We start from the raw sequence: 27,492 nt of genomic DNA on the forward strand, positions 1-27,492 counted from the left end.
AGATCTTAAAACCCTCGTCCCGATTAAAATTGCAATGTTTTTTGATTTCAATGGATTCCAGTGGCTTGGAGTCAGGACCAAACCACTGGATTGAGCTGCATAACCCTAAAATCCTCTCCACGGATCGCCATTTCTACAGTAGAAAAGTGCGGGAAGCCATTGAAATCAAAAAACATTGCAATTTTTAATCGGGACGAGGGTTTTAAGATCTCATCCACATGGAATCCAGTCATTAGTAAATGTAAGCGGAAACGAATATCGACAGTCGATAAATCGAATATCGTTAGTGTTGTGTGTCGACAGAGTGACATCCCTAGTGCGCAAAACGTTCAAACTGATAAACAAGACCAAGTGCGGGTAGTTCGAAAAACTCGCGCGGCTAGAAGATGTTGATGTCAACTTGAGCCAGTCTTCTCCGAGACCACGGGGACAACGCCGTCCTCGAAACGTCGGAGGTAAATCTTAAAACTTAAATACGCGATTAAGTCCCGTTGTGCAGTTTGATAATATTTATTTATTTTATTTTTTATTTTATTTATTTCATTGCATGTTTGAGAAAAGCACTATACATACCTCGGCGGGCCTTTCGTCCCGGCCTCTGTAGTAATGTACTATTGCGAGTTTTTTTATAGGTATCTGACCGTTAAAGTAGCATTCCATATTGATCTCAATACTTTAGGTAAGTATACATATAAGCTTTAGTCCAAACGGTACCGTTAAATATAGGCTAAAGTCCAAACGGTACCATTAAATACAGGCTTAAGTCCAAACGGTACCCTTCAAAAAAAACCTTTTCGCGTTTGATCTGACACCCCAATTCAAACCGGTCACTCGCTAGAGCGGGAGGGAACGCGTGTCTCCCTCCCAATTTTCACTAGGTACACGGATCCCGATATGATTGTTTGTGAATTATATTGTCATCATCATCGTCATCATCATCATCATCATTGACATAAAAGTCATCATGGGTGTCGTTTCATAGGTTTCAGGGAGTGCAGAATTCGAAAACGATGACTGTTTAGGAATCCAAGATGTCTGTCATTAAAAGTCGTCATGGGTGTCGTTTTATAGGTTTTAGATAGGGAATGCTCCCGGTACTGAGTTTGTATGGCGAGAACCGGGAATTCCCGGTTCCGGTACTGTGTTTGTATAGAATACCGGTACCGGGAGCACTCCCTAGTTTTAGGGAGTGCGGAATTCGAAAATGATGACTGTTTTGGAGTCCAAGATGTCTTCCGTGCACTTTGACATAAAGTGTTCAATTCTCGCGACGAGAAGGGGTTGGAAACCGGTATTTGCTCCATACGAAAATACCGGTATTATTATGTTCTTTTGAGTTCTTTGGTTTATTATTTCATTTTTGATATCGGTACCGAAACGCTACCTTAACGGTCGACCCACCTTTAAAAGACCGGTCAAAACCGTTTTTAAAGGTATCTTTTCAGTCCCTGGTTGAAAGTTACTCGCTTCCACCGCTAGACTACCTACCCACCTGCCAGCGCCTCTTGATTACGGCCGAGTTAAAAATATGAATTTATTAAGATGAAACGCTATAGGTATTATTGTGTAAAAATAACAACTGAGTGCAATTACGAATGTAGTAAACTGCGGTTGCGTCGAAAAAATATTGTGTAGAATCACGAATAGGAAGAATCCCGATTGCGTTAAAATAACGCCTGTATGGAATCACGAATGTAGTAAACTGCGGTTGCGTCGAAAAAATATTGTGTAGAATCGCGAATAGGAAGAATTGCGTTTGTGTTGTCGATCGCATAATTCATTGAAAATAGTACATATAATATTTTTTGTAGGTACATAATAAATCGATGAACACGAAAGTGTCACGTTGTGGACAAATCTTCATGATAACGTTGTGGACGGATCTCCATGGTAACGTTACGGCAATTTTTCATCAACGTTTTCTTACTCGGAGTAATTAACAATGGAGCCGCCATTAGCAGGCGTTCCCCTCTGTCGAAAATAGGCGGCCAATGGTCAACCACATGTCAACCATATGTATGGACTGACGTTTATCTGACATGACGTACCTATACATTTGATGTGCCCCTCCCCCGCAAAAGACGGCAGACTATTTTGTACCGAAAATTTTAGACATGGCGTCTCCGTTGTTAATTACTCCGAGTTTTCTTATGACGTTATCACGCAAAATTATCGTCCGTAAACCGTATTTACAGACAACCATATTTTTTGGTACATTATATTTTATACGTAATTAATTTTGTTTTCCTCTTTGGCATTATGGTAAAAATCTCCGAGTCATATTTCTTCCTGGTTTAATATTTATTTTACAAGGGGCAGAGTTTACAAAGACCAAGTAAAAAAAAGTAAATAACATCTTGAGCGTTGCGAGAGTTCTAGGCATGAGGTTTAGGCATACTTTGGTACCGAGTGGAACACAATTTTTTCGGTACACCAACGCGAGGAAAATACTAATTACGACAACATTATAAATCAAATCCAAATGAACGCTATTAAATATTTATCATTAAATTGTTACCCAAATATCGCTTCTACTATCCAATATGAGGATTTTTTTTGCGTCAAATTATTTTGCCCCTCTTGTGGACAAAATGCAATTTTCTCATCAGTTTCTGAAGAAAAAAGAGAGCCGAGGAGGTGTGTTGAAAAAGTATTTCAAGCTGAAAATTATTGATTACAAATAATTTACTTATCCAGTTACTAGAAACATGGGTATATTGGGTATACATGAGATAAAAAAAGGATAATATATAGGAGATAATTTGTAGGTACATAGCTACAACTACACAATACATGTAATAATTGTATATCATACATACCTAAATTCTTCATCGTCCAACCGTATGTATTCTCGCGTTCCCTTGGGTCGTAGACCAACATTCTATTTGGGTCACTCGTTCACAATAGCTAGTTATTAATTGAATAAAGGAGGATATAAAATGTTGTTTTTCTATTTAAAAGGTTTTTTTTGCATTTTTATTTAAGTAAATATAAACCCCGGCTGTGATTGGGCCTACGTGCCACAAGTGCCACAACCCTGATCAAGGCTGGCCACACTACGGTTTGTCTGCGTCAGAGTTCGGACAATTGATCGCAAAAATAAATATTGTATGGAACATGATACATTTTTAACAGTTTTGAACCGCAGTTTTTGAGTATAATCTGGAAATTTTATAAAGGATACTGTGTACATACTATGAGTTTAATAGATCTTGTCCTATTTTGAAATATAAATGACTTTTTTTATTATTATTATGAATGGGCTTACTCATGGCCACAGACTAGCCGAGGCGTAGACGTGGCCTACGATGGAGCGAGCTTGCCCAGAAGGTGCCTGTTCACTCTTGATTTGAAGGTTTTGATGGTTTTGCGATGATTTGTCTGATCACTGGCCTGCGCCTTTTGCTGTCAACAACCCCCCATTCGTAGGAAACTGCACAGCTGCCACATATGTTCCAATACACTGTTTTGTTTTACATTTTTAAACAACAAAATATGAATAAAAAAAAGATTAGCTGTCACGACTTTTCCCTTCACATTATTTATAAAAGTGCTCTCCTACTTTTCGTAAAGCGCTTGTTCACCTTTTTAATTTTTCTTTGGTAGTGACAGACCAATCTTTCTTTTCAAAAGGCGACAAAGGGATTTAGTAATTAAATTCGTAAAGGATTCGCCGGTAACGAGCAAAGTTCTTAGACTCAATGAATGTAATTTTGAAAAGAAATCCTAACTTCTTCAATTTATGGATTGCAATACTGGATTTACCCATTTCATAAATTTATAATTTTAAAAGTATTAGTTTTTACGGTTATACAGGTTTTACTTAAAGCAAGAAAAGTCTTGAACTTCCTCGTTCTGTTCGTAACACATAAGTATTTTACATAAAATAAGGTACCAACGTTCCATACATTTCCAGATAAACACTAAAACTGCGCTGATCCAACACGGGATTTTATCTTGTGAAAATGCAAATTCGGCTTCTCAAAATAACGTAGAATCTGAAAACTTTATTGTTATAATAAAGTCCCACACAGTTTGCTTAGCCTCAAAAATATTTAAGGGCACCATAATAATATTAATAATGAATTCAAATCTCAGAAAGTAAGTTAACCGCGATTTTGGCTAGTGTAATTTATTTAATCCAAGTTGTTCGTTTATTAAGCAGGGGGTAGATTAACACCGGGAGCTTAACGTAAGATGTGACTTCTCTCCCCGCTCTCCCCCCAGGGCCAGGGGTTCGCGTGACGCAGACAGATAAGCTAATAGTAATTACTTATTGTGATTTACAAACTGGTTCTTAGCAAATTTTATACCTAAATTTCAGAGGGCAATTGTGAATAATGAGTAAACGTCGTCCACCACAATGGCCCCAATTAACCGGACAATTTAACTTTTTAATTGCGAATTAAGAAACCGGGGAGTGCTAAGGCTGAACACGGTCTGTAGATTTTATTGCCATTTTTTGCTTAGTAATTTCGTTCAGTTTTGAGTGACTTTAGCGTTGATATTGAGAAATGTACAAAAATATGTAGATAAATTATTGCATAAACATATCAATCCTTATCAGAGTTACTTACACTGGAGCAAGAATAAGTAAGTTTAATAGAGTGCTCACTCTATACATCAGTTTCCGTACATAATAAGCTGTGTGGAAGATATTGTAAAACGTATTGCTCGACTTGGCGGGGGCACTGCCGTGCCCCCAGATTATTAATAAGTTTAAAACTCGCTTAAAAGCTTAAATCTTATTACAAATAAGTTTTCGCAAATCCCGCTTAAAACTTATTATAAATGGGTTCTTAACTATATAGGGTCAGGTGGAGTATCTATTTCATTCCTATTCCATTTAAAAAGAAGTCTTCACACAAAGCTTTTATGAACTTTTTTTCAAATGTAATAGGATTTAATTACAACAACTAAGACCAATGCCGACAAATGACGCCGGATAGTCGGCTTTCCCGACTAGTCGGCGACGATAAAAAGTAAAAAGAAAAAAGCATTCATTTTAGTATATCTACAATCCACAATCCAATCCATAAAACCATAAGAATAAATACCCACTTACAGTCTTCATTCTGTGGCGACAATCATGATATAAACCACGTTGCGTATTTATTTATAATTATTTGAAAAACTAAATCATCACCGAGTATCTTGCGCCAGTAAAAGTTGTCAGGGTCGCGGTGTAGGGTTAGAACCGGTGGTAGTTTATGGCATTACTTCATCTAGTGCATTATTTACGCCTAAATTGAAGCACGCTTAAAATGCATCACGCATACAATTCTGTGGCCCTAGTGAAAAAGGGTACAAGTCTCACACAGATTAGGTGTAAAAGGGCATAAGTGTTACGTGGAACTTACATCCTTTTGCTCCTGCGCTGCCTGAGACTTGTACCCTTATTCACTAGGGCCACAGAATTATAATAGGTACCTACAAAAACAAGACACCCAAACGCGCTAAAGCTAGTTTCAAGTTCTTTATTTGCATTCATGTTGTACATATAGGTATTAAATAACAAATGAGTTGTTTCAAACATGAGCCCTGCAAGGGCATAGCAATTACTTAACCTAACTTATACCTAATACAAATAAAAATGTAAAATTGTAATCTTAGTAGAATAGTAAAGTAGTATAGTACATTTCGATGCTAGTGCGGAAGGTATGTCATTACTGAAGAATGACATTTCCGCACGTGTATCGAACGACGTTTTTTAATACAGTTGCGAAAAAATAAGAAAAACATTGTTAATCGTACACTAAACAAAAGTGGTAACAGTGACAGCTCGGTTAGACGTCGTCTTTAAGTATATTATATCTATGGGCGTTTGGCAGCTATTCCGTTCCATTCAGTCAACTTATTAAGAACGGAATTTTCAATATTGAATATTAATAAAAAATAAACGTGTTATAATGATGAAGAGGTAAGTAATTAAATATGAAATATGTAATATTTTTCGTATTCTTACATTAACGGTAGGTTTTTATGCTGATTACGACGTTTAAAGGAAACTAATATTAACACTCACCAATAAGTAGTCGTGAATTGGAACAAGTATAAATTTAAAAAAATTGGAAAAGTAAAAAGCACTAGTTCGAGATAACCACACGCACGCTAAACAGCTACGTAAAGTAGCACTTTTTGAGCAACTGTATTAAAAAATACTTAATAGGTACTTCGAAACATAAACGAACTCGAGTAACAAACCTACAACTTTATTTTCAATTTGCCAGACATTCGGCGCGATTCGGGAAATGAATTAGAGATGCACTAGATAAGATATAGTAAAGATATGTGACGTTCCACGGCGAAAGGTACCATTACCCCGACTGAATATTGGAGCGGCGTTAATAATAAGCGTTAGCGCCAGCTGCCATAAGGTACCTTTTGCCGTGGAACGTCACATATCTTTACTATTTCATATCTAGTGAACATTGAGATGGTATTTGGGGTTGATTAAATGTACCATTCTAAATCGGTGGATCATAAAGAGAGAAACTAGATGCAATTATTCTCATATAAAAGGTCTGAACTACTTTGGGGTGTTTGTAGAGAAAATGCGCATGGCGATTTATATACTTGAATTTATTATCGCAAATTTGTACGGTATAGTGCGTTCCTATGAAAAGTTCTATAAGGCATTAGGTGCCTAGAAGTCAACTATTTGTGTTTGAATGTAAACTCAATAAGTAATATTTAAACTGTGGTAATGCAAATGTGAAATGCAAACTATGCCTTTTATTGCTCGAACTATTACCAGAATTTGATGAATCTTTAAACAATAACAAAACTAACGCACATACCATCCTGGGAACATGTATGTAATCTCCTCGTCGAACCAGGAAAAACCCAGGAAAACCTTGGCTCGACCCTTAATAATCAAGATTGTAATGTCTAGATACATTGGTGCTTACACGTTTCAGTTGTCTAACAATAACAATTAACAATCTACTCGTAATTTCCAAGACAGTATACACAGCATAATTGCGGATGACAGTTTAACATGCACATGTTAAAATTAGTCTGTAATACTCAACTGCATAATACAATATCAGTACATATTTCCATTGACAATTCGTTCACATCAAATTATCTGCGGGAACTTGAATCCCTGACTCTATAGATGTATTTAACCGTATGTATTCACAATAATGAGAGTCGAACTCATTGTATATAATTATAGAATTCGCCTTTTAATTCTTGCAATATAGCTAACAGATATCGGGGTAATGTGACATTATTAACCCTTGACTACACGTTAAGATTAGTCTGTAATACTCAACTGCATAATACAATATCAGTACATATTTCCATAGACAATTCATTTAAATATATCCAATCATCTGTGGGAACTTGAATCCCTGATTCTATAAATGTAATTATCCATATTTATTAGGTAACAATAATGAGAGTCGAACTCATTATATACAATTATAGAATGTCACCTTTAAATACTCGTAATATAGTTTGGCAGGCCTAATGTTAGGTACTTAACTGGATTATTCTGCCCAACCGGAACCACTGATTCTAGATCTAATTTTATACATAATTAAATATAATTTACTTTACAAAGTTAGATAACACTTGGCGGTATTTCATAGCAAGGGCAAATCTAATGGTCGCGCCGTCCTCTTTGGTGTCTCGAATCTCAGTGTCCGTCCTTCATCCCCTGTTCTTAGCGAAAAACCTTTACAATACTAGCTTATCTCTACTTAAACTAGGGTCGACTTTATTAACAGTGAATAAAATACATTCTCGCTACAAGTGTCTGCACATCCCGTTTGTCGCGACGTCCCGTCCGAAGTTGCTCGCTCAGGGTCCATTTTGTTTTGTTGTCTTCCTCTCGCACATGGAGCCAGCGTTGCTCAATCTCGCGCCCGCATAAGAATGTCAAGTGCCTCGTAGGCGACGCAAGCGCAGGCCAGGGGTTGTTTCGCACATGTTCACTGAAACATTAGAATTGACCAAAGTAGATACCGCTGCGTATCGTATTGTAGACCTTAGGGTCATGTGTTGAGGTTCTAGATTAGTTTACCGTTGTGTACAGTGACGGCCCTTTATCTCTCCCAGTGAAAGCTAGTATAAACGTTGTATTGCGCTGTTTTTTTGTAGTTTCTTCGAAACTATAAATTATCCTTGCACTTGTTTCTATGGTTTCGCTTAAACTTATTGTTATTTATTTTATCCTGCTGTTTTTGTCCGTCTAACTATTTTAAATTTATTGCTTCCTCATGATGGGGTGACGCTACAAAATTATTAACACTTAATTTGTATCTGATACCAATATACCACCTCAACAATCAACATCTAACGGCGCGATATCTTAAAGTTCGAATCGCGCCGATTGGTTTAGCGTAAGATCGTGCGAGTCCGAACAAGCAATACAACAATCGCCATAGACAATACGAATTTGTAAGCTACAAGTAAGCAAACCTACGCAATTGCACGTCATTAGAATTGAAAACATTACAAATAAGAATAAATAAATAGTCATAAATATTCGGAAAGCTAAGTGATACTTGTGGGATAAATCGAGCGCAGCAGGCGCAATTTAATCCCGGTTCATTTCTTTCGGTGTCCCCGGGAAAGTTACCTGTTTCGACGAGCGACTTTCCCGACTTATCCATACAGAAACTTGAGACTACCAAACATAAACAAGACCGCGTTAGCCGCTCAGTCAGCCGGTCAAAGAAGGTTGTGCGCGTTCGTACTTAAGTTGTACAAACTTATTACATTAGGTACCTATGTATAATTTAATTTAAGATGAAGTGAAGCGTTTATAAGTAGGTATTTTTTACCTACCTAGCTCAAATAAAAACCGGCTAAAAATTTCAACGTCTAAATTCTCGTATAGTAAACGTGTTAACTGTTAATAAAAGCGTACGCGGCTAACCCTGCTGTACCCTAAGCATAATAGCGCGAAACCCCCTTGGACAGTTTTTTAATCCATACTAAAGGCTATCCCTTCAAAGCTCAAATACGAGTAGGTACATATCATAACTAGAATAATTATATATATTTTATCAGCAATGAGCTACATTTATTGAATGTGACCACTTTAGCTTCGCACTAAATGGAATTAGGGAATGAACACAGACAATGTAAATATGACAATGAGAGGGCTGGATGGAACTCATATCGGCAGAGTGCCACCGGTGAGATAACGGAATGACGTCTTTGTGAACGGGTGTAAAATTAAGCAACGGAATGTAGATCCGGAGCCGGTGGTATCGAGGGTTATAGACGTCAGTCGTTAAGCGGTTGCTCAATTTGCTTGTCGGTATACTCAAAAGTTCATTCTCATGCGAAAAATACGATTAGAATGCATCTTCTGAAATTATGTTTGGTTACCTTACCTTCTGTAAATGCGCTTTTTATTTAACCTCTAACCGCCCAGATGTCGGATGTATTGATTAAGACTAATAAGACTCTTCTATTCTAAATAAGACATTTTTATAGGTTTTTCGCGTTAGTTACTACCTATGGATTAAACGAAGGCCAATCCTGGAGTACCTTAAAAGCTATCTACCGATTTGTCCTTCATGTGTACCATTTCCCTAACTAACTATAGTTAGGGAAAATTAATGGTTTCGGAGAAATCTTCAATTTTCTTTAACTGATTAATTGATTATGGAAGATCACATCCTTCTCATCATCCTCACGGTATCTTTTATGGAATAAATAAAAACAAAATTATAAATTCTGTAACGCTTTTCATTTTACAGCCAATTAATCGCATCTTACTGGTTTGGGTTCAGTTTCTATTGTTCCCGGTGCACGGCTGAGTAAGTAGGTACTTACGTTTGTGATTTTGTTCCATATTTCATTCGATTCGCCTTGTTACTTACTTTACAATCGTAATGTTCGTTGAAATAAAATCAAAAAAATACTAGACTAGTTATTGGAAAACACATTGGCCACAAAGTAAACACCATTCAATTTTATTACGTCGAATAGTCTCCCCTTTGAAAATCCCCCGGTGGCAATCCCGTAAATCTCTATTTGTCGCAACTAAAACAGGTCACGGCGGAAGGCTATTACGTTCCCTAAATGCTGCCGAACTCCCTGTAGAGCGCTCAAATCCACTCCGAACGGGCTGGTGTCAAACGCAGGCCAGGGTTGTTTGTATTGTTTATTGTCGCGGCGGTCGTTCGTACGCCAAAGACGCCGTCGCAGGCACGGTAGCATGTTTCAATGGAATCGAACAGTCCTACCGCGCAACTAAGTATTATATCCTTGCCCACGAACGATACTTATCCTCACTTAACGTCTCCTTTACCTTTTCCCGTCGGAGCTTTACATACTATTCAATAGACGTCGCCTTCACGGTGCTTACTCGCATAAGTTGAGTCGATTATTTATCTCTTTACTCGACGCAAGCAATGCCAATAAGAAATAAACTTAAAATCCTTTCTATCCAATTTGTTTTTGTATGAGTAATGAGAAAAGGGGCTCAACTTAATGTAAAATAATTCGTTTGAATTAAATGTTGTTAGAGTCTGTGCGGAAAGAGAAGAATCGTGGAATGTATTGGGCGGATTGGGCCCTATACATTCCATGACTCTTCTCTTTCCGCACAGACTATATAAATATTACCTTCAATCGGTATATACCTAGTTTTTGTTTTGCTAAAGTGAAACAGGTTCGTTGCCTAGGCAAAATACCAAAAAGAGTTAACCGAATGCGGCAACTCTTGGAGCTGTATCGTGACAGAGCAGCAATCATTCGTGTTTTATCTCAGTTTGCCCACGCTGCGCCGCGGAAACTGCTGCAATAAAAAACTACATACAATGTGTTTGCATATGTATATATTATATGTATGGCCTACCCACAAACATGTGACGGCCACACCTGTATTTTAGTATCATTTAGATGACGAGCTCCGTCACTTCCCGTGGGATTTGCTACAACACAGTTCACGCATCCGTCGGATTATGAAATTACGGTGTTTGGAAACCATTTCGAATAAATATGAATTACTTGCACTGGGAATAGGAGGCCTTCTCGGAGCTTAAAAGTCTCAACTTAATTTGATATTGTTATAATACGGGCTGCAAAAAAGCTACCCATACCATATTACTAATTCTACGCAGACGAAGTCGCGGACAAAAGCTAGTACTATAAATGCGAAAGTAGCACTGTCTGTCTATCTGGTCTGTTACCACTTCGCGCTTAAATGCTGAACCGATTCAGATGAAATTTGATATGGATCAAGTTTGCGGCCCGGGGAAGGACATAAAATAGTTTTCATCTAAAACGGTTTAGCGGCTTAAACGTGAAGAGGTAACAGACAGAGTTACTTTAGCGTAATATCTATTAGCAGGGATTTCTTGCTGAATATAAAATGATATGGTTTTATTCATTTACAATACCTAGGTACCTAGTTTGTTACCTACAAATTATATGTTTTTAACAAGTTATTTTTTTTTGTTTCAGAATACATAAAGAAGAGAAGCAGGACAAATGACAGCAAGTGATAAACAATATAAACTGTTAACAATATATCATGTTCATATTTGAGATACGTTAGAGATAATATAATATTTATTAATCTTAAAGATAAAGATTGTTCTGACAATAATAACGAGATGTGAAGAATAGTTGAAGTAGGTTTTTATATGAAATGTTCTGTGAAGATTATTGACATGATGGCGGGGTGCTCCGCTCGAGCGAGATCCGTCGCCATGGAAACCGGGGGCCTGCCGCTGGTTTCCACTTTCGCCTTGTTGACCATCGTCGCAGGTGAGTATATTTTAATCCGGATCTCTGTATACTAAGAAATATACAGTTTATAAGTTGACTCTTCACTCAAATTAAATGTATATTTCTTGTTGAACAACGAGTATGAAATTTGACAATTAGACAACTTTACCATCGCTCATATTATCTAGGTCTATCTGTGACTAGGTGCCTAAGGCCGTGGCCTAACCTTTGGTCTACTTAACTACAGTAACAAATACCAATCCGAGTAATTAATTAATAAATCGAGAGTATTATCTTGATATTTTATTGAGCAATCCTAGGTTAATCAACCAAATATCAAGATAATGGAATATTTTAATTTTTAACAAGCAGAAACGTCTGCGAACGATGCTATTGAGCTTAGAATAAATTTAAAAGTGGAAATATAGTGGAGATATTTGTTCCTGAATCATGGTTGTTTTCTATGTATTTAAGTAAATATTTATATATTACATATATCGTTGTCTGAGTACCCACAACACAAGCCTTCTTGAGCTTACCGTGGGGCTTAGTCAATTTGTGTAAAAATGTCCTATAATAATATTTATTTATTTATTTAAAAATTACTGTCTTGGGTGAGACTTGAATCCAGAGGCCGTGAGATCAAGTCTCACCCAAGACAGTAATTTTTCCACTTTTAAATTTATTCTAAGCTAAATAGGAATATGTTTGATAAGAATAAGAAAATAACCACCTTAGTTAAACATTAAAATAACTTTTGTTACATGTAATGCAATCTACACGCTTTATCTAAAATAAAATAAAACCGGCTAATTGAGAGTCGGACTCGCCCACCGAGGCATCCGCGCAAATTAAACTTTTTTTTTTGAATTTATACTTTTCAAATTTTTGTCTGTGCATGTAGGTACCTAGTATACTTAAGACGATATTACTTAACAAATTTCATAGTTCTAAGTCAACGGAGAGTACCCTATAAATTTTGATTCCCTTAAGAGTGTCCATAGTCTAATAAAACATGGTCTTCTCTTCCCAGAGTGACACAGGCCTACGTCACAATATAGCGCCGCTACATATAGCGCTATCGCATATTATCATATAGCGCTGTCGCATGATGACGTAGGCTTGTGTCAGTCAGGTGACCTAGAAAAGACGGGAAGAGAGTACCAGGCGGAGTATATTATTATACCATGAGAGTGTCGAAATATACGTTTTTCGCAGCATGCATTTTGACGGACGGACGGACAACAAAGTGATCCTATAAGGGTCTCGTTTTTTCATTTTGAGGTACGGAACCCTAAAAAACAAAGAATCGCGTATACTCTAAACTGTAGGTACGTATGAATTTAGAATCATAATTAGAAATAATTCTGAAGTCCGGCAAAAGGGAAATAGTTGCTAATGACCAGTTAGTGACGAGCGTGCCTCAATAACTTAATAATATGTCTCGGCGCTAATTGCGCATCCGAAGGAAAGCATAATATCCTGTGCGCGGCCGTTTCCGTTCTTTGAGGGGCTTAATTCGCTCTTCTGCTTCTAAGTAAACTAACACAAATAGGTACCATTAGTGTAGATCAGAATTGGTCGTATGTAGAAATCTATGCAGCCTGTCACAGTTTCTTAAGCCAAAATATTTCATTTCATTCTGCGGAAGTATGCCTTAATCTGCTTTAACCCCCCTTTTTAGGGTTCCGTACCCAAAGGGTAAAACGGGACCCTATTACTAAGACTTCGCTGTCCGTCCGTCCGTCCGTCCGTCTGTCACCAGGCTGTATCTCACGAACCGTGATAGCTAGACAGTTGAAATTTTCACAGATTATGTATTTCTGTTGCCGCTATAACAACAAATACTAAAAACAGAATAAAATAAATATTTAAATTGGGGCTCCCATACAACAAACGTGATTTTTGACCAAAGTTAAGCAACGTCGGGAGGGGTCAGTACTTGGATGGGTGACCGTTTTAGATTTTGCTTTTTTTGTTTTTTTTTTTTTGCATTATGGTACGGAACCCTTCGTGCGCGAGTCCGACTCGCACTTGCCCGGATTTTTTTTATTCTGCGGAAGTATGCCTTAATCTGCTTTAACCCCCCTTTTTAATGAATTACATAAGTACAAAATAGAAGTCTGAAATTTTGATATAATATGTAGGTAACTAGTTCCAGGGGATAAATCGGACCGCACACGTGTTGTGAACCGAGAAATTTGTTGCACTTTAACGATGAGAAGAAGCTTACGTCTACAGTGCACTCGTATGAAACAAAGGGCATTACAACAATCATAGACTAAGTTCACTTACAGCCTTCCATTTCTATGTAAGCCGCTGCTCCAGATTCCGACGCGCATCAGCTCTGACGTGGAGCACGTCTGATATAAGTTAAACTAAAAATACAAAAGCCTTTTCTTTTTAATTTCATTAACAGAGTTTTTTCTTGTCTAAGCGTTTAAAGCTTTTCATACAGGGGATTTAAAGTTTTACTTACAGTTCACCCGTTGTTCAAGTTTTCTTGTTAAGCAAAGAGAATTTGAAATAGAGGCGGATTGTCAAAGTAAATGTAGCCACAGTAATGGTATGGTGGTATTCCAAAGGTATGGTGCAATCTTTTCGAGCGATGGCGCCATAACCTTTAGGTTGCACCATACCTTACACTAAAGTGTAGTGTCGAGTAGATGGCACTAATTTAAATATTAACAAATTAACACATATAAGTGAAAGAATTAGGATCAAAGTCAAATGGCGTTCTAGCAGTTTTAGTCTTGTATCGAAAGATGGCAGTAAATGTACTGTGGCTACATAATTTACCGTGACAGTAACTCTATACACTCTATTCTCTTTGTTGTTAAGTATTGATATTTTAAGTATTTTGCGTGAATGTAGCTGAAATGTAGAGTAACCCAAGACTAAAATAGTATACTGTACCTACCCCTATTGCTATATGTACAGCACCATTGACACCCCAGGAGTTGCAAGCCGCTTACCATCAAGTGAGGTATTCCAACCCGGTCCTCCCCCCACCTTTAAGCGCCACAGATTTTATACCTACTAAAATTATTTTAAACGAGTCACTCACGTGTTATTAAGTCGAATCATCATCATCATCTCAGCCATAAGACGTCCACTGCTGCATAGGCCTCCCCCTTGGACCTCCATACGTGCCGGATGGGGGGTGAATGCCATAATCGCCACGCTTGGCAGGCGGGTTGGCGATCGCAGTCGAGTACACCGAATTTGAGGGACGCAGCTGCCCGTCCACCGGTGGTTTTGGACGTAGTTTAAGGACATACTCGGGTCCATTAAGTCGAATAGCTCGACATATTTCTATCCAATTTTAATGTTTGAGTCTCACGGGGTTTTTATATTTAAAAAGCCACAGCTTTTAATATGAGCCTCGAACTAAGTATTTGATTATTGCTTATTACATGTACATGTATAAAATAGATATATTAATAAAGATAAGTAAATACAAAGCTAGATTTTGAGTCAACCAATCTATTCGTAACTGCAGTAGGTAAATTCAGAGCAATTCGCGTTTGTGGAATCCGCATTGGATTACATTGAGCTAATCAAAGGATTAATTGGAGGGATCGCATTTGATCATGCGATGAATTTAATACGATTCTATCAGTATGTAATTATTAACATCAATGGATGTCGTTTATGTATGCAAGAGTATTTAAATATTTAAGAGCGGATAACGATAACTCCTTATTTAATCTGTTAATACCTATTCTACTTCTACTTTTACGATTGTAAAATATTAAAAATACATAAATAGATTACCAGGGTCAACTTGAAAAGTAGTCTGGTACATAACTGCAACTTTGCAACACAAATAATTTTATTTATATAAGTATTAGGTGCGTCCCTTACTTTAGTTTTAATCTTACCTAAAAATAATAAACAGTGATTCCAATTTATATTAGAACCATCCACATTCTATGATTGAAACTCCACTAGTAGGCTAAATAGCGCACTAATTAAATTCTGTCACTTCAGAGGTGACAGGTATCAAGTTCTTGGATGAAAGGAACGTATTTGCAGCAATGTTACTGAAGTTACTGACGTTATAGCTTAAACCTTTAGGACCAACCTCGAATGATAGTCATATCGGATACTTATTTAATAGTAGAGATGTCGCAGTCGGATCGTATAATCCGCCGTATTACATTACGGCTAGCCGTTTTCAAAAACAGGGGCGTTTTGAAATGCGGCGGTTTAACGATTAGCCGTATTGAATGCGGCTGAATGAGAATCCGCCGGAATGTATTCGGCGCCATACGTTCTTCAACACGGCTAGCCGTAATGTAATACAGCGAGTCATTAGCCGCCGCTTTGACAGTTTTTAGTTCCCATTTTTAACACTCGTGGCGCTGCCCGACAAACGCTGGGGTGTCCATCAAATCTGGAGTTTGTCGGACTGTGTCTTTTCAAAAAAAAATTTCCTTCGCAACTGAACTAGACGGAGCCCCGCTTCGCGGGGCTCCTATTTCTGAGCGGTTTGCCCTTCGGGCATCTGAAGCTACCTAACGAACCTAACCTACCTACCTATTGATTAAGTGAGACGTCCGTGAAAACATTACACTTTGGGGAAAAAAGCGTAGGTAGGTAATTAGGTTAGGTTCGTTAGGTAACTTCAGATGCCCGAAGGGCAAACCGCCCAGAAATAGGAGCCCCGCTTGCGGGGCTCCGTCTATTTAAGTTGTGAAGGAAATGTTTTGGAAAAGAAACACATGTAGTGCGGTGGGACCATGGTAGAAATAAATTAAATTGCAAACATTGTCAAACTCCGGTTACGTAGGCGACCGAAAGAACTGGTCACTCTACAATGTACGATGCGGCTAAACGTGGGCCGCCTTATTGAAGAACGTATCGCAGTGACAATCCGGCTAATCGTCGCACCGCCGAATTTCAAAACGCCCCTGTTTTTGAAAACGGCTAGCCGTAATGTAATACGGCGGATTATACGATCTGACTACGACAGAGATACCGACACGAAAGAAATCTTAAACTTAGTTTCAATCAGGTATTGTTCTAATTAGGTAAGTGTTGATTAAGTAGCTAATCAATAGTTAAACGTTTTTGACTTTATTTATTTGATAGTATTGTATCGCTAAAAAGTAGGTAATAAAATATAAGCCGTTAAAACTTGAAATAAGAGACACATAAAATAAATACATTGTTTCGGCAGACGCGTGTTTAATAAGTATTTATCGAGCACAAAGAGGTTGATATGAGTATTAAATGGAAATATTGTTGTGGTAATATCTCATCGCTACGGTTTTACGTTTGACTGATTCAAACCTTTAGTGGCTGTTTGGGTAATTTTTCAATGAAATCAAGCCGGCCGAGCGGCTGGGTACCCCCAAATGGGAATTAATAAATGCGGGCAGGATAATGACACTCTGTCGACCGCAGCTCAATTTTATATTGATGCGACGCGAAAAGCAAAATGTAATTAAATTTATACACCTGCCTACCCATTATTATACAGTTGGTTTGAAAAATGCGGCCCACATATTTCGTGTTACACAAATTAAAAATATGTAGGTTGTATTTTACATGGATTCGTCGAAAATTGCCGTGAAATATACGAAAATAGCAAATGGAAAATTATAAGTAGGTAATAAGCCTATACGTATATAAAATATATACCTACTTACATAATTATCAGTGGGATAATTTGCAACTTATTTAATTGCAATTGTTAACAGTTAACAGTTTCAAATACCGTGCTGGACCGTAGGCTACTATGGCTACATTCGATAACCGCTATAGCTGACACCCACCTAAAATATTGTTAGGTAGGTATTTACCTAGTAGAAAGCAAATACGAAAATCAATTTTATTTGACTGCCGCGTGGCTCTCGGCTTTAAGCGAAACGTTAACTTCCAATCCAACTGACCTAAGCATTAGCTAAATTGAACGAAAATATTACGTGTTCTAAAATCCCCTGATTCCCTCTCGGTGCCATTAATCGTTTTGATGTCGCAGTATGGGACATTTAGTGTGACCCTTTTTAACCAACCTTTCTCGGTCCCAGTATGGTTCTAATCGTTGGAATGCCAAACGCCGAAAACGAATCGGGCGTGGTATATCACGGGGCTTAGCCAGCACCGGCAGACGCTAAAGCCTGCGTCCTGCTATGTCGAAAGCTTATTGGAAAAGCGTACCGTGGCGTGCAAGCCACGGAGTATTAATTAAAGACTAAATAGTAACGGTAACTTATTTAAGATTGACTTGTTTTGTGGAGCAGCGTTAAAAGTAAATGGTCAATATACATAATCAATTCAATCAATTATGGAAATTACTTATTTATGTAAATTCCAAAAGCCTCGCAAGACAGTAAGTAAAGTGAGCTGCGAAATTGCATGGAGAAATAATGAATGAATTCATTGAAAATTCGTCATGCACTTTTACGGCTGATTGTACAGTACCCAGTATTACTGAGTATCTAGTGCCAGTACTGGGCACTAAGTAAATTTACTGATTTGTGACTTTATGTGCAGTAGGCTCAGAGAAAGGAACTTTTGACAGAAAACCCGTTGCGCTTTTTTTAATCACAATACGGGTGCCAAATATATAATTAGCAATCTTAAGGCCTTTCCCTATTCATCGATTTGAATCCTGAGTTTTCCACTTTCACTTAATAATAGAAAAAAAAACACGAACACATAAAAATACACAAAAACTACACATATGAAAATTATTTCTAAAAATGAGCATTATTATGCTTGAGGGAACCATCATGTGATCACCGAGGCTTTCTATACAAAACGAAGTATCGGACGCTTCGGCCCGGACCCAGACTGTTTTAGCGTGAGTCATCCTTTATGAGTTACGTTAAACTCATTTACTTACTGCACACTCATAAAAAGAGGCGTAGCGATACGAATGCTTTGTGTAGGGGTGAACGGATTCAAATATGTACAATACCTATACCTAACTGAGACGATGAAATTCTCACTGTCTTTAAAACTGTCATATTAAATTTTTCAAATATGTTTAGAAAGCCACTACAGATTTTGAAATCTAAAGTCAGTACAGAAAGAGGCCAAAAATAATTAAATGTTTTTAAGTCGTGGAAGTAGCCGGCCTAGCCAAGGTGACAATCGCTATCGCTTCGAAAACGAAACGCTTTGTGTCTCTCCATCACTCTTCCGTATTAGTGGGACAGTGACGTGACAGTAGCATTTCGATCGCTACGGAGCGTAATAAGTGATTGGCATGTTGGCTACGCGGCTAGTTGACACAGGTAGGTATGTAAATCGTTCGCCACATTTTACAGTGGCGCATTTACATTCTGGTTCTAGTTTCCTATCCAATAATGTTAGATCGATTGATATCCATTCCTGTATCGTCAGCAATATCCTCACTCTGTTTGTGCTAGACTGACCCAATTTAAACCAATCCGAAAGGCCAATCTGACCTGCGATTCTTGTTTGTATTTGCTTTACACTGAAAATATAGCTGATTTCACTGTTTTCGTTTTGCAAATGAACCAAATGGCAATCGGAAATGACTACCGGTGTGGCTTTTTAAATTAGTGTAGATTTATGTAACAATTTAAAATTGAATCACAAATTAGTATGTGTAATCAATTTGAGTATTAAACAAATAGGAAATTTATTTTAATCAAAATTAAGCATTTGTCAAGTACCTGGTTGATTCTTAAATTGTGTCCAAAAAAAAATTTTTTTTCATAAACGTTTTTTATTTTTCACATATTATTACATATATCAAAAGTACTTACAAAAAGCAATTTTTGATTCATATGGTCAAGCTTAATACCCTCAGGAAAGGTAAATAAAATGAGTACATAAACACGGTTGTGACAAAGTGTCCCTCAGTCGTGACATTTCGGCATTTTGGTGGCCAACTCGGCTATTTTGATTTATATAGTTATTTTAACATAGCCTAAGTCAGTCCTATGACTACAATAAACCTAATGACAGCTCAGACGTTAAAATCCGTCAAATTATAAAGGCTGTAGAGCGTGAGAAAGAATTCGATACACATCATACATACATACAAGCGAAAAACATTTTTTTTGCTTTGGAAGTCGGGGAATAATAGCAAATGATCTGTAGCTAATAAAAATGCAGTTCTGAAAAGTGCATGTGCCTCTAAATTTATCAAACGAATTAAGAATGACACGACCACGTGTCTATATGTCACGAACATGAACTCAAAAGTCCGTGGCAGTGACAGATTTTTGAGGCCACGGTCGTGATAATTTGGAACATGTTCGATATTACATAAACATTTCCTTTGATTTTGCAAATGTTAAATAATTAGCTTAATCTGCAATGTATGAGATATATCTTATGTTACAAACAATAACGTGAAACTGCAACTTACTTTTAAAACTCTAACACGGCGGTGACGCGTTAAGAGCCAACAGGAGTGGTCATTTCTCCATACAAACGTACTCCTCGTTTTCCTCCGTGGTTTTTGAAGCTAGAGCAATGATTTTTTCAACACAGATTAATATTGTCAATATCTGTGTCGGACCGTTTTGCTTTTTTTGATATTTTTGTTTTTTAAGGCGCTAGAGCCCTTCAAAAATGGCCATGATGGCCTAATTGACTATGCCGCAATGAGAGGCGTGGTATTCAAAACTGATATCAATTAGCCAAAAAAGCAAAACGGTCCGACACAGATAATTTCATAATCATTTAGATTTCCAAATTTGGTTACGATTGGTTAAGTTTTGGAGGAGGAAAAAGAGGACTACGAAACCTCGATTTTTGTCATTTTTACGCAGGATTTTTCGCCTCAGCTGCAGTTGTCCCTATCGCACTAATTTTAGGGGCGGAGTCAAGTTTCTAAATACGTACACAGCCAGAAAAGTGATGGGAAATAGTCGACATTTAATGTCGATAATCTAGTGATGTAAAAAGTTATCGATAAACCGTCTTGTGTGAAAATATCTAGATTAGATCCTCCTAAGACACAAGGGGTTTTGCGTTGAGAGGGAACACATTTTTGTAGTTACATAGGTACAATCTATTTTGAACTTTTTGATTCTAATATTTCAAATTAGAAATCAAAATCAAAAATATTTTATTGCATGGTTATGGGTTTACAAAAATTTTAGGTATAGTCACGCTCCGTAATTGTCGAGCAATTTAAGGTCCTAGCTAGGGAATGCAATCTCGCACCAAGATTGGCGATTCGAGATCTCGCACGAAAAATCCGAATCGAGATTGGGTGTTTCGAGATCTCGACAGTCAGATTTTCGGGATCGAGATTAATATCTCGACGAGATCGAATTTGACAAAGTAACTAAAAATGTGTTATTTTAATCAATCATCTCTAAGAATTCCATACATATAGACATCGTAAAATCGGGCGTATCGAGATATTCCTAGGAATATAATGAAACGCCGACATTTCATGATCTGCCTAGCGAACACCAGCCATTTTGCGCAAACCTCAAGTGTGATATTCTGATATTCCTATAGTCTATAGGCAAATTAAACAAAAGTCGTCTCCTTCACGATTTTCGTCGACAACTCTTCTAAATACCTAAAACTGGTATGGACGTGTTCCTCGTGGTCTCCAGAATATGAATAAACCCGTTTTTATTTTATTGGGGGGGGGGGGGGGGACGTGTCGAAAAAAAGGAAGGAAAAAGTGGGCGGCCGACCAGCATTGATATTTGTTCACGTCTTTAGTCCTATGGGACCGATCGGTTCGTGTGAGATGTCGTTTGAAAGAGTATTAAACGTGCAATTATTGTTTTATAATAACCGTAGTCATGACTGTAGTCATTTACAAAATATTTAAAATATATGATTTTTTACCGTGCATGGATGGCATAAGTACTGACAAAACATGCGTCTAACTCAATAAATTATAACTTTACCGCAATTAATGTTATTATAAAATATACGAAAAATTTCATTAGCTTTCCAAAAACATAAGTTTTATTGCTGTATGATATTATACTTATAACAAAGTAATGATGAATTTTATCCCGTCACGTAAATGGCGGGCGACCGACCTCAACTGATCATTATTTCTCGGATTCTATTTTACTGATCAATTGGTGATGCATACCATTAGAAAGAATATTAAACATACTATAATTGGTTTCTAATAACCGTAGTCATAACTGTAGTCATTTACAAAATCATTGAAAATACAGTGAAACCTAGATAAGTGGGATCTCAAGGGACGAGCAAATTTGTCTCACTTAAAGAGGTTTTCCACTTACCCAGGCTCCCAGTTAGCCAGGTACAAATAAATTTCTGTCTCATTTACAGAGGGTTCCATTAATAGAGGTGAGAATAGAGAATATTTCAGTTATAGAGGTGGTTAATAAGGTATTTAGTAATTATCTTTAAAAATAAATAAGGTAAAATAATCCTTGTCCCTAAATATTTTTTAAGTCTGTTTAAATATTTAGTTGAATTTATTTTGAATGATTTTCCAAAGGATAGGATTTCAAAATTTACGAGAAAATTTAAGAGAAAACTAAATTTAAGATACGGACTTCATTGCGTATTAAAAATTTAATAATTGAATTTTTTTTTGTTACTTATCAAAATTTCAGCTTTCGTTTCGATAGTTTTAACTACTTACATAAATAAACTAAATCAAACTTGAAGTTGTTTAGACACAATTAGGCAAATGCGGAATTTGTGGATAGACTTACAGTTAGTAAGAATATGGAAATTGTTAAATGAAGTCCAAGTTAGAGAGGTCATAGATTAACGTTATCTCAGATACAGAAGTCAATTCCCTATAAAATTCTAAAAAACAATTACGAAAATGTAATCTTATAAATATAGTCTCAGTAAACGAGGTAAAATACACTCTCTGTCTCAATTATAGAGGTAAATGTGACTATAAAATCACAATAACGAATCCCAGTTATAGAGGTTTGTTTTATCTCAGTTACAGAGGTAATTCAGTGCTAAAGTGTCGGGACCGCACCATGAGTCCCAGCTATAGAGGTTTCTCACTTATCCAGGTCCCACTTAACCAGGTTTCGCTGTATATGATTTCTCGATCAATTATTTTACAGTGCGCCCGCTATGAAGCTAGGAATATCAAAGAATGCATTGCTTTGATGGATCTGCCGTCTCTTTCATAAGGAAGATCGTGATATGCCTGGGTTAATATTAGATCAGGAAATGGTGGCGTTTCATGATACGCCTAGGATTACGATTTTACGAAATGCCGCCGACATACTACTTATTTAAGGTACCTCATGTTATATTTTGAAAATAACAACGACAAATTAAATTGACATTTAACATAAAATCAATTTTAATTTTTACTTTACTTCTATGAAATGCTATCGATGTTAAACCACTATTTTACCTTTACTTAGAAACTGCGTAACAATAATAGAGCTAAAGCCGGACACATAATAGCACTGCCTGAACAACATGAATCTAAGGTCATATATTACTTAAAACAAAGTATTTCACTTTCAGTCTTGTTCGAGATCTCGAAAATTATAATCGAGATCTCGACCGAGATTGCATATATCGAGATTTCCTGTCAACTAGGTTAAATTTCGAAAATACGTACGAGATCTAGCGAGATCTCGAAATTGCGAGATCTAGATTGCATTCCCTAGTCCTAGCTGAATTGGTTGTTTCATACACTTACTCTTACTCTATAGAATGTCCAATCCTGCCTTACAAAGACGTTAATATTTATATTTGTCATGTCTATACTTCGTTTCTGAGCATTATTGAAAAAAAAAATAGTTACTTGATACTACTAGTAGGTATTAACCACTAAGTACATAAATAGGGTAATTCGCCAGTAACAGGCCACTATTAGGGTTCCGTACCCAAAGGGTAAAACGGGACCCTATTACTAAGACTTCGCTGTCTGTCCGTCCGTCCGTCCGTCTGTCACCAGGCTGTATCTCACGAACCGTGATAGCTAGACAGTTGAAATTTTCACAGATGATAGATGATGTATTTCTGTTGCCGCTATAACAACAAATACTAAAAACAGAATAAAATAAAGATTTAAATGGGGCTCCCATACAACAAACGTGATTTTTGACCAAAGTTAAGGAACGTCGGGAGTGGTCAGTACTTGGATGGGTGACCGTTTTTTTTTGCTTTTTTTTTGTTTTTTTTTTGTGCATTATGGTACGGAACCCTTCGTGCGCGAGTCCGACTCGTACTTGCCCGGTTTTTTTAGTAACTGGCCACGCCAAACCAAATATGAATTCTATTCACCTATAAATAGAATTCATTTTAGTATAAGGTGGCCAGTTATTGAAATCTTATACCTACTAAAATGAATTCTGTATAGAGGTGAATAGAATTCATTTTTAGTTTAGGGCGGCCAGTTACTGGCGAATTACCCTATTCGATATCGAGCTGGGTAAGTAAAAAAGTTCAATCGCAATAGGGTAATTCGTCAGTGGCCACCCCAAACCAAAAATGAATTATATTCACCTATAAATAGAATTAATTTTAGTATAAAGTGGCGAGTTATTGAAGTTATTGAAACCTTATACTAAAATGAATTCTGTTTATAGGTGAATAGGATTCATTTTTAGTTTAGGGCGGCCAGTTATTAAAAGTGCCCAGTTACTGGCGAATTACCTACTTAGTACTTAGTAGTAGCAGTAACAAAAAGTGGCAATGCAAATTGCAATCAGTGAGGTGCGCGCCAGCGCGAGTACGGGCGCACCGCACGCGTCTGTGTGCGTGCATTACACATACAAATACAGTCTCTCACGCCGCGGTTACGCCCCGTCAGAGCGACGGGTATATTCAGCTTGAAATCTCAAAATTGACTTTTAGCTCAGCTCCCGTTTCGTCTTAAGGTTGACCGTTTTTTCAAATGAACACAAATAAATAATTTTCGACAAAACTTCTCCCTTCAGCCATTTGTAAACCTGACAACCACACAGTGTTGCTGTTCTAAAAAAACTTTAATAAGGCTGCCAGTAGTAAAGATAATTTTCTACCGAGTACCGCATGTTTATATTACCACGCGCGGTGGTGACGCGAAAACTATTCACAAAATGTATGTTGTTTAAAATTATATAAAATCGTTATATAACCATACAATTTTTAAACAGTGTTGTAGAACAAGGATTAGTGTTTTATATTTGATATAAATTATTGCAAAATCACTTCATATTTTTTCAAAAAAAAAATCAAATATCACAAAATCTCGGGAAGTCACACTACACGGTCCGTGACATTTCGCACTTGTACTTTTTTTTTAAATATGTTTCTAATACTCTTAGGACAATACATGTAGGTTGACCTAAAAGTAGAGGTAAAATGCTAAGTATATTGATATAGAGTTTATTTATTTTCATAAAAATACATGCTATTCTTACGTGTTACACAAAAAATGCATAAGAATATATTAACTCGTGCATTTGCTTTCAGAAAGCATCAGTATAATGTCATTTTAAACTGTTTTATGAAATCGGATTTTATTTGTTAACATGTTGCATTAAAATCCGATTTCATAAAACAGTTTAAAATGACATTATACTGATGCTTTCTGAAAGCAAATGCACGAGTTAATATAAAAAATACCGAAATTACTTATAGTAGGTGTGCCTATAGTAATCGAAGAGTTCCCTCAATTTATTCAGAATTCCACTATCATTATTCTAACTTGATAACAATGGGGCAAACTATGAAGTTATAAAGTTTTACAAGCAAAAGAATAATTTGCAAAATGGGTCCTATCGTCTTCAAGAAATCGAGGAACATATAAGAACACAAAAAAACTAATCTCTATGTCCCGATTTGCAATTTTTCGTTTTTCTTACAGAAAAGATAAACAGTTAAATTTAGAACAAAATGGCCAGACATACTCCCAAGACAAGTGTACTGTATAGGTTATCATTTAACTGAGGCTAGCTACAGAGTGGTTGAAGGCTTAGCTGCATGTGTTATATTAACTAGTTTTAAACCCAAGACTCAGCTAGCTTCTACTATAAAATCACCGCCCAATGCTTTACTAACGGCTCGAGATAAGTGGTGGACCTATAGAAAATTTCATGAAAAGTGTAGGTAGATTATACTATGACAGTTTTATCATAACTTTAACCATTTTTATAAAAACAAATATAGGTACACTGGAAATTCGGGTACAAATGTAGCGAAAAACCACTTGACGAGTTTTTTTACTTCTATTTTCATACATACTTTAGCTACTCATACATCCGTGGCGTGTTGGGATGGGAAATGGGCCCGTAGGTACTTTTACCTAAAAACTCGTACCTACGACAAAAATTTACGTTCACTAAACTTTTCAATAATAATGGAATGAAATCATTGTTCACAGGTCAGCTGCAAGTATCGGGGTATAATGAGAAGGAGCCGGAGTTCCTGTCACCCTTGGAAAATTTAACGGTAGCACAGGGCAGGGAGGTCTACTTCACATGTACTGTTAACAGGCTGGGCAAGTATAAAGTAAGTTTAGATCAATACTACTAGAAGTATGGCTCCACAAGGCGCTCAGCAAACGCCTAAGACAGGCCACAGGTGAGCAGTTTTCTCGCGCAAAGATTGGCCATAGCAATCCAGCGTGGGAAGGCTGCCTGCGTGATGGGCAACTTACCAAGGACGCAAAATTTTGATAGCTACCTATTTAAGTATTTTAAACGTTTTGGCTTTAGTTATTTTACTTGTAGTTAATTTTAGTTTTAAAACACAATTTACACAATTTTAGTGTTTTTGTTTTTAATTATTATTTTATAACACTTATTATAGGTAGGTACAATAAATGAGTTCAATTTCAGTATTAGAACAAATTATTTTCAGATAATATTTTAATTTGTTTTTATTTCAAGTAGAAACACTACTATATGAATCAGAAAGAAGTGCATATACTTACTTGGAAAAATTCGACCTATGCCGAATGGCACAGCCGCCTGCCGCGATAGCAGAGGTCACTAGTTCGATTCCAGCCTGGGATACTGGAGGCCTTGGTCACTTTTTCTTAGTATGACATTTATTTCAGTTTATAAGTTTAGATCATTTTGACAAACAACACGATAAAGCATAAATATGTTATTAGACGATCTTGAAATCTGTTATTCTCTTTGGACCAAATGTATTAAGATGAAAGTCAAACTCCATTCAAACGTAGTCCATACCTCATTTTCCTCTCTGGATATTTACATTATAGAAAATATTTTTATAAAATCATATGTTTATCTGCCTGTGAAGCCGATGGTCCCGGGTTCGAATCCCGGTAAGGGCATTTATTTGTGTGATGACACAGATATTTGTTCCTGAGTCATGGTTGTTTTCTATGTATTTAAGTATTTATATATCGTTGTCTGAGTACCCACAACACAAGCCTTCTTGAGCTTACTGTGGGACTGGGTCAATCTGTGTAAAAATGTCTTATAATATTTATTTATTTATTTATTTATTAAAGTAAATATTCCTCAATTACAATGAACGTGGTTGACAGTTACTTTTTTACTTTTTACAATCTTGGAATCAGGATTTACCTTAGGGCCAATTACTCAACTGGCTAGAATAAAGCATGGTCATATATCATTAATTAGTTATTGATGTAATATTCTTTTAAGCGCATTAATAGTCTGTTGTTTTATCCTTTGAATTTTAATTTGTAGAAATGAAAGTGAGCGAGAATTATGTACAAGTAGGTCGGTACCTAAAACGATGACAAACTTAAATTAGGTTGTAATGTTAACATTGTCTTTTTTCCACTTTTTTCCATGTAAAAATATACTCAACTGATGTAGGGATATGTTCAGAAACTTCAAAACAAACTCGACTGAAAGTTTCCTAGCATTTCTGTTTTGAAAG

At 36.8% G+C, this 27,492-nt stretch overlaps 1 protein-coding gene across 1 annotated transcript in view; it reads left to right on the top strand.

Annotated features, from left to right (window-relative positions):
• LOC134675716 (lachesin-like) overlaps positions 1-27,492 on the top strand; it is an 85,789-nt gene that overhangs the window by 27,142 nt on the left and 31,155 nt on the right. Inside the window, exons 2-3 of the mRNA XM_063534028.1 lie at positions 11,434-11,739; positions 25,994-26,121. Coding sequence (XP_063390098.1) covers positions 11,616-11,739; positions 25,994-26,121 — 252 coding nt within the window. The 5' untranslated portion in view covers positions 11,434-11,615. The remainder of the gene's footprint in view (positions 1-11,433; positions 11,740-25,993; positions 26,122-27,492) is intronic.

The sequence above is a fragment of the Cydia fagiglandana genome, chromosome 2 (assembly GCF_963556715.1).
Source record: "Cydia fagiglandana chromosome 2, ilCydFagi1.1, whole genome shotgun sequence".
In the NCBI taxonomy this organism is placed as follows: Eukaryota; Metazoa; Arthropoda; class Insecta; order Lepidoptera; family Tortricidae; genus Cydia; species Cydia fagiglandana.